The 7,825-nt window shown below is 59.2% G+C and overlaps 1 protein-coding gene across 5 annotated transcripts in view; it reads right to left on the bottom strand.

Annotated features, from left to right (window-relative positions):
• Nucleotides 1–7,825, bottom strand: part of ATP2B2 (ATPase plasma membrane Ca2+ transporting 2) — a 219,228-nt gene that overhangs the window by 23,720 nt on the left and 187,683 nt on the right. For all 5 annotated transcript variants that reach the window (XM_008059645.2, XM_008059644.2, XM_008059642.2 and 2 more), the window contains 2 exons: nt 1,788–1,967; nt 1,505–1,592 (listed from right to left, as the gene is read on the bottom strand). In XM_008059645.2, coding sequence (XP_008057836.1) covers nt 1,505–1,592; nt 1,788–1,967 — 268 coding nt within the window. The remainder of the gene's footprint in view (nt 1–1,504; nt 1,593–1,787; nt 1,968–7,825) is intronic.

Below are 7,825 nucleotides of genomic sequence, written 5' to 3'. Positions count from 1 at the left end.
TCAAGGCCACGGGACACGCAGCAGGCTCCCTGACAGGTGTGACGGAAGGAACCCTGAGCCCCTCCCCCCATCCCTCCCGACATCCCAGCCACTGCCCAGCTCCACGGCCTGAACGTTTCTCAGATCAGCCCTGCCTGCCCCGCTGGGGCTGCCACCCCACGGGGCAGGCGGCCCCTCTCGAGCTGGACTGCCCTGCCAGTCCCTCTGCCGCCAGGCCACTTTCCGCCCCAGAGGGAGCTCTCCCGCTGGGGCTGGCGCCACGGTGCTGGTCCTGGCTGTTGCCACAGCTAGGGGCGGTGGCCCCGTGGGATCTGCCGCTGTGACGCCACGTTCCCCGGTCTCCCCTAGCCTCGCTCTCCGGTCCCTGTCTCAGCCGAGCTTCTTTCCACTCCTTGAGGGGGCCTCGGGGGCCTTTGGCCCCTGGGCCTTCGCAGAGCAGGTACCTGCCCTGCCCAAACACAGACCCTGGCAGACCCTGGAGCCGTCCCACGGTCGCTGGCCTGTGGCCGACACCCCCTCCTCCGCCGGCCGCTGGCTGTGCAGCCTCTTGCTCTGCTGGGACACCACCCCTTGAACACCTGCTAGAGGAGCCAGGCCCGTGGAGTCCATGGCAGCCAGCGCAGAGCTGGCACCTGCGGGCCCTCAGCACACGGTTATGGAGGGGCCGGGTCTCCCGCTCAGTGTCTGCAGTTCCGGGCTCCCTGCCCCTGTCCCCAGGCCAGGCCCGCCTCCATTCATGCCCTTTGTGAAAGGAATCCAAGACGCCTGAGGGATGATCTCAGGCAGAACCCTCCCACCCACAGCCATTTTTACAGGTGGGGAAACTGAGTCCCAGAGAGGAGGGACTTGCCTCAGGCCACAGAGTGGGTCGATGGCAGGGCCAGAGCTGTGTGACTCTGAAAGTACTCGGCACTCGACCACCTGGGCTCAGCAAGCGCTGTGCCTTCCCTCTGGAGGGAGACGGGAGGGAGTGGGCTTTTGGCTTTTGGCCTCCTGCCGCCGCAGTTATTCCCAGGGTAGCCTGTCCCTAGGGGCCAGGTCACACGTGTTGGTTGGGGGCCCTTGGGGACCGGGATTCTCAGACGCATAAGCTCTGGAGCCAGATGGAGGACTAGTGAAGGGGCTCAGTGTCAGCGGCAGGAAGTGATGGAGACTGTGCCCAACATGAGGGAGCGGGGTCTGTGCAAAGTCACTCGAGACCAACCTCAAAGGCGCTGTGCCAGCCACATGACACACGCCTGTGGCCCCTTTCGGCCCCTGAGCTGTGAGTCTGAGACCCCACGCAGGCACAGGTCGACTGCTTTCTCGAGGAGTCGGAGGCCCAGAGGAGACCCCCAGCCCCCGCCCCCTGCTGGCCCTGAGCAGGCCTCCCGGGCTGTCCCCAGGCGTGGAGAATCCCAGGGGTCCCCTTCTCTCCTGGGAGGAAGCCTCGAGTGTCAGGGAGGGGGCCTGGCTCCCTGCCTGGGGCCGGGCCTCAGAATCCTCCGAGCCCAACGAGTCTTACCTTTGACCAGGGTGTGCTTGTCCGTGGGAGAGGAGCGAGCCAGCACCCGCAGCTTTGGCCAGATCTTGTCGATACGCTCCTGCTCGATCTGCCAGGGGGCGGAGGAAGGGCGGAGTGGGGTTGGGGAGAGAAACTGAGGCCCGGAGAAGGAACAGACTCGCCCCGGGTCGCTGGGCTCTTCGTGGAACACTGGCTGGCTTCTGTCCAACCAGGAGGCCCCCATGCCTCCCAGCTCCCCACCCAAGCTCGTCCCCCCTGGGACCCTCTGTGCGGGGACACGTACCTCCCCCTTCTCGTTTCGGATTCTCCGGTTGAACTCCTTGCCCTCGAGGCACAGGAAGTCCTCCCCAGGATGGATGATGCCACACTTGATGGCGATGGCCCGAGCCGTGTTGATATTGTCACCGGTGACCATGCGGACCGTGATGCCTGCCCGCTGGCACTTGCGGATGGCTTCTGGGACCTGGGGGGGAGCAGGAGCCATGGGGGAGGGCGCCACCTTGGCAGGCCCTCCCTGCCTTCATGGATTCCAGGGGGAGCTTTTCTCACAGGCAGCACCACTGAAAGGGGACTAGATGACTACGAGAGACCAATGGCACAGATGACACATGGATCACCACTTCCCTTCCTGTGCCCAAGGCAGGCATTGCGAATCAATCACAGCTCCTCTGATTAAGCCCTGACGTGATTCTCAGCACAGAGTCCCGGGCAGCCACCACCTATTGACACAACAGTCCACCCTGAGATGAAACCATCTGACCTGGACAAAGACTTTGGAAAACACCCTCTCAGTTCTGGCCCCAGGCGAGCACAGGACACTCCACTAATGCACGTGACTTTGTCTCCATTTCATCCACAAATACAGTGCCAGCAAACTTGGTGGTAAATCCATTTGCAAATTTTCAGTTTCTTGGGGTGGGGGGAATATTTGCATTTGGGGGTATTTTCTTTACAGAACATGGCACTGGCTTAGAATAAATATAAATGATTATGCTTCAAGTCAAATGTGCCATCTCATTGCTATAATAAGGATTGAGTCCTGCTCTGAGACTGCAATGACAGACGGATGTCTGGGCCAATCAGGACGGACCAGGACCAGCCAGCCAGAGGACGATGGGGCTGCCCGCCCCCACCCTGCCCCAGGAGCCAGACCTTTGTAGCACTGTGGATTTGCCCAGCCAACAGGATGGGAAAGCTAGCCCCAAGCGGCTGCAGCCCTTTATACACAATGCAGATCAGCAGAACAAGTGATTCCTATCCACAGGCAGTGACCGATGATAAAATATTATTTGCTGCAGAGTGTCATTGAACAGGAGGGAACACGTCAAGGGCAGAAAGTCCAGTTGTACGGAAAGACCCAGGCATCTCAGGGTCTCAAGCCCGGAAGGACTCGCCAGAGACCGTGCACACTGCAGCGATGGGGAGCTCACCACTCCCACCTGCCAGGCCACTGGGAGCATCTGAAGACTGGATGGGTTGACCATAGGCCCTCATAAAGATATGTGGGAGTCCTGACCCCAGTGCCTGTGGACGCCCCGCTGGGAGTGTGTAGCCCTAACACTGTGTCTGGAGACAGGGTCTTTTTTTTTTTTTTTTTTTTGGTCAGAGTCTCACTCTGTTGCCCAGGCTGGAGTGCAGTGGCATGCTCATGACCACCACAGCCTTGACCTGCTGGGCTCAGGTGATCCTTCTGCCTCAGCCTTCCAAGTAGCTGGAACTACAGGTGTGCACCACCATGACCGACTAATTTTTAAAAATTTATTGTAGAGATGAGATCTCACCAAGTTGCCCAGGCTGGTTTCGAACCCGTGGGCTGAGGCAATCCTCTTGCCTCCGCCTCCCAAACTGTTGGGATTACAGGTGTGAGCCACCACAGCTGGCTTGAGACAGGAAGCAATTGAGTTAAACTGAGGCCATCCGGTGAGCCCTGACCCGACATGACCGGTGTCCTTACAAAGAAAGGAAGTTTGAACACAGACATGCCAAGGGGACGCGTGTGGAGCGAAGGGCAGAGGTGGCGGTGCTGCTGCTATACCAGGGCGACCTCTGGCAAGCCACCGCAAGCCACAAGGGAGGCACGGCACAGATCCTCCCTTAAGCCCCCAGGAGGAACCCTCCCGGCTGACACCTCGCTCTTGGGCGGACTTCCAGCCTCCAGAGTCGTGAGAATCAGTTTCTGTTGTTTGAGCCCGTGTGCCTTAGTGACGGCAGCCTCAGCAAACTAGGACAAAGAGTTAGCACGCGGTCCACACCTGACTGTGACCGGTGCCCGCCGCCAGTCCTCTTTCTGCCCCCAGGAATTGGAAATATCCCCGTCTCCACCCCACCTGTGCCACCTGCCATTCCTTCAGCCCCTACCTCTGTCATCTAAGCCGGGCACTGTCCGCCCTCCCCTCCTCGGCCTCCCTGTCTCTGGCCTTGCCCCCGTTCCCCGGCCCTGGCCACCAGCGACCCGCCGAAGGCTGTGGCATCACTCTCCCTCAGGGCTCCACTCTGACGTCTGCAAGAGGACACCCGGACTCCTGAGCACGGCTGTCTTGTGGTGCAGTGAGGGACAGAGGCCCCAGAGGGGCAGGGTCCAGGTCAAGGCACAGAGGGCTCCCCGGCTGCTGGCGTCGTCTAAGAGACCGGTTCTGGGGTGTCAGGTAGTGAGGTTCCCGTCCTAAGGGTTAGAGCGGGGCCACGGACCATGGGCTTCCTCTGGGGTTCATCTCCAGGGCCCGAGGGGGAGCCTTCCTGGGCCGCTCAAGGCTCAGAGCCACGTGAGCGAGGCCCGTGCCTCGTGACGGCTGCTCACATAAGCACACGTGACCTCCTTTCTACAGAGCTGGAGGGAGTGGGGTGTGGACGTCCAGGATCCCGTTTACATAATTTCCTGATGTCCTCATGACGGTGGCAACCTGGGCTGCAGTCCCTGCCATCTCGTGCTCCAGAGAACGGCAAAGAGCCGCGGTGCTTCTGGGAACTCACACCTCGCCTGGCTCCCGGCCCACAAGGGAGAATGCAGGCTCTGCTTGTTTAGAGGCGTCCGAAGCCTTGGAGTCAGGAGGGTCCTTGACTCTGACTCTCTGCTCATCCCCGAGATCTGCTCCTGGGTGCCTTCAGCAGATGGTGGGCCAGCCTCTGCTTGCACGCCTCTGATGATGGGAAGCTCACTTCGTCCAAGGCCGATGGTTAAATGGTGTGACAGGTCCAGCTGATCTTTTCCCATAACCTCTCTTTTTCAGATAACAGAGCATTCCTCGGGGTCAGACCTGTACCTCAAGAGTTCCAGACAGGGGCGGGGGCTTTGGTACTGGCCTGCACAAAAGGCTCTGGGAACACAAAGGGGGATGCTGTTATTTTAGTGCATATGCCACTGAAGTGAGCACAGATGGTGCTGTTACTTCATTACCTCAAGAGAAAGTGAATGGGAGGAGAAATCAGGGAGGGCTCCCTGGAAGAGGGGATGTTTCAGCTGATTCTGTTCAGTCAGTGTCAACAAGGCCCTGGTATTCGGCACTGTGCCAGGGCTGAGGCTACACAGATGAACTCGAAGCGGTCCTGGCCACAGAGAACTGTACACTCTGCACAAGCAGGTATGCCTGAGTATGTATGGGCCTGGGGGCCATGCTGCAGGCGATCTGGGAGGGCTGAGGCTGAGGGAGGATGTGGGGGAGGGGCTGGTGGCCACGAAGCGGGGGATGGGCCTTGGGTAGGAAGGTGCTGGAACCAGGGGCTCGCTCCTTCAGGCGCTGGGAGCCATGGGAAATCCTGAACTGGGAACGAGGTGGTTGGTGCCGTGTTTTAGAAAGACTCCTGCTTCCAGACCGCCTCATGGAGCCCACACTGGCCGCCCCCTGGGCCTCTGCAGACTAGGCAGCTCTGAGAGAAAAAGGAAGTGAAGTGCATGGCCCCGACACTTTCCTCCACGCAGTCCCCCTTGCTCGGGAAGAGAGGGCTCAGGGACCAAAGGGCTGGACTGTGTTGTGCCCTGGGGGGACTCTGAGACAAGACACAAGCAGCGCCAGCCACAGGATGGGGGTGTGCGAGCTCTTTGCGGGCCCCCTGGCCAACCTTTTCCCTCATTAATGCAGCAGGGGTACTCACCAGTCCCTGGACACTCGGCCTCCCCTCCTACCTCCTGGCCTTGGCCTAGAATGCCTGCCCTCCCTCCCTTAACCTCTGTGTGTCACATCTTTCCTGTCTGATCCATGACAGGCTCTCTTCTTACCCACGAAGCCCTTGCTGATTTCCTCAACCTGACGGGAGACTTCCTCAAACTGCTCAGGACTTCCTTGCATTGCCCGCTCACTCCCTGATGGGACAGACAGCCCTCGCACGTCTAACTGTTCTGGGCACCCAGGACGCAGAGGTGATCGAGTCTCACAGCCCAGAGGCATCGGTCTGGCTGAGAGACGCTTTCCACACAAATACGATCACTGGGAAGCTAAAGAGAAATAAATAAATTCTGGGGGAAAATGACTTCTTCCTCTAAAATTATCCTAGATATTTCTCACTGAGGAAAAGCAGCCAGGAAATGGGCACTTCCTGTTTTCATTAAATAAAGGCTTTTAAACATCTGTTGTTTCTGGTGACAGCCGTTGTCTGTGACTCCAAGGGCCCCAAACACCCCCGGATAACCCCACAGATCCCAGACCGCGGCTCTCCCGATGGCTCCGTCGGCGCCGGCTCCGGCAGCCTCGGAGAACGCACCCGCCATAAGGGAGGCTCACGGTGGCCCGTTTTGGCAAGGGCGTTCCGGTCTGTTCTGGTCTTTGGTCTTCTCGCGGGAGGAAGGCCAGGTGGAGACTCAGTGTCTTCACAGCCAGGGAAACCGAGAGAGGCGGAGATTGTTTTCCTGCAGCTGCAGAGCGAATCCGAGTGTGTCTGCAGGACCCTGGGGTGGCCCCGGCGGCGGTCTTCCCTTTGGCTGGGCCTTGTGGGCGGCTGGTGCTACACAGGGAGTTCGCCCATGAGATTCGAGGCAGGGTGACAGAATCCTGTGTCATGGGACGAGCCCAGGAGGACAGCGCCTGGGACGCCTTGACCACAACACAGCCGCCACAGGCACGGACACTCCCCGAAGGTCACCCTCAAAACCGGGGAACCGGGGAACCAGGGGCTAGAGGTGGCATGAATGACCTATCCTAGAAAACAAACACATAAAAAACCCAACTCGCGTTTATATCCTGCGTCCATTCCCACCCTGCTGAGAGACGCTGGATCAAGAGGTCTGAGCATTTACACTTTCCAGTAGTGTCAACTACAACCCCATAGGTGAACGCAGACAGTCTGACTTCCTCAGTGCTCTCGTGAGGCTATCTGTGAGGAGTGGTGGTAGCAGGATTAGCACCCATGTCCCTTGACTCTGCTGTGACTCAATCACCGCTGCTCTCAGATATGGTTTACGACTTCTAGATACTCGCCTTGGGGCTGAACCAAAGGGAGAGAAGCTTGCACCCAGGGACTCGCTGGCAGAAGGAAGCGAAAGAGACACAAGGCTGAGCCTTCCAGCCAGCAGTCTCTCGGTCCCAGGATGTCAGAGCTTGGGAGGGACCCATTCTACAGATGAGAAGACTGAGGCACTCAGAGGGGAAGTGGCTTGTCAGCGGCAAAAGTTGGGGCGTGGCTCCAGGCCCCCCTTTCCCAGAGTCCGCGTCTGAAGTCAGCTTCTCTGGATGACCAGGCCGTCAACAGGAAGTGCCAGGGACCCGGCTCTGCCCCTCTCGGGCCCTGGGCACGGGGTGGGGGGGCTCCTGCTCCTCTCCTCGACTCTTCACTTAGAACGACTTGCCCTTTCCTCTTGCTCTCTGTGGCACCCAGGCAAAGGACCTGGGGCAGGAGGCAGAAAGCCTGTTCTCATCTGGCTGCACTCAGCCGCCTCCAGCAAGACTTCGGTCACACACCATGATCCCTCTGTGGGCCTCGGTGTTTTCATCTGCAAATTGGGATGTATGGGAAGGTGCTTGGACTGTCAGCAGCCCAACCTCAAGTCACGCCCATGAGGGACTGGGAAACCAGTTTAGTGGGTGGTGGACGGCATTTAAAAAGAGAAAGAGGCCGGGCTCGGTGGCTCAGCCTGTAATCCCAGCACTTTGGGAGGCCGAGGTGAGTGGATCGCCTGAGCCCACGGGTTCGAGACCTGCCTGGGCAATTTGACGAGACCTCATCTCTACAACAAATCAAAAATTAGCCGGGTGTGATAGTGCGCGTCTGTAGTTCTGGCTACTTGGAAGGCTGAGGCGAAAGGATCGCCTGAGCCCAGCAGCAGGTTGAGGCTGGGTGGGCAGGAGCGGCCACTGCACTCCAGTCTGGGCGACAGAGTGAGACTCCAACTCA

The sequence above is a fragment of the Carlito syrichta genome, unplaced genomic scaffold (genome assembly GCF_000164805.1).
Source record: "Carlito syrichta isolate Samal-C Ts95f unplaced genomic scaffold, Tarsius_syrichta-2.0.1 Scaffold304318, whole genome shotgun sequence".
In the NCBI taxonomy this organism is placed as follows: domain Eukaryota; kingdom Metazoa; phylum Chordata; class Mammalia; order Primates; family Tarsiidae; genus Carlito; species Carlito syrichta.
Note: the sequence above shows the minus strand (reverse complement) of the source record. Positions and strands in the feature narration are given on the sequence as shown.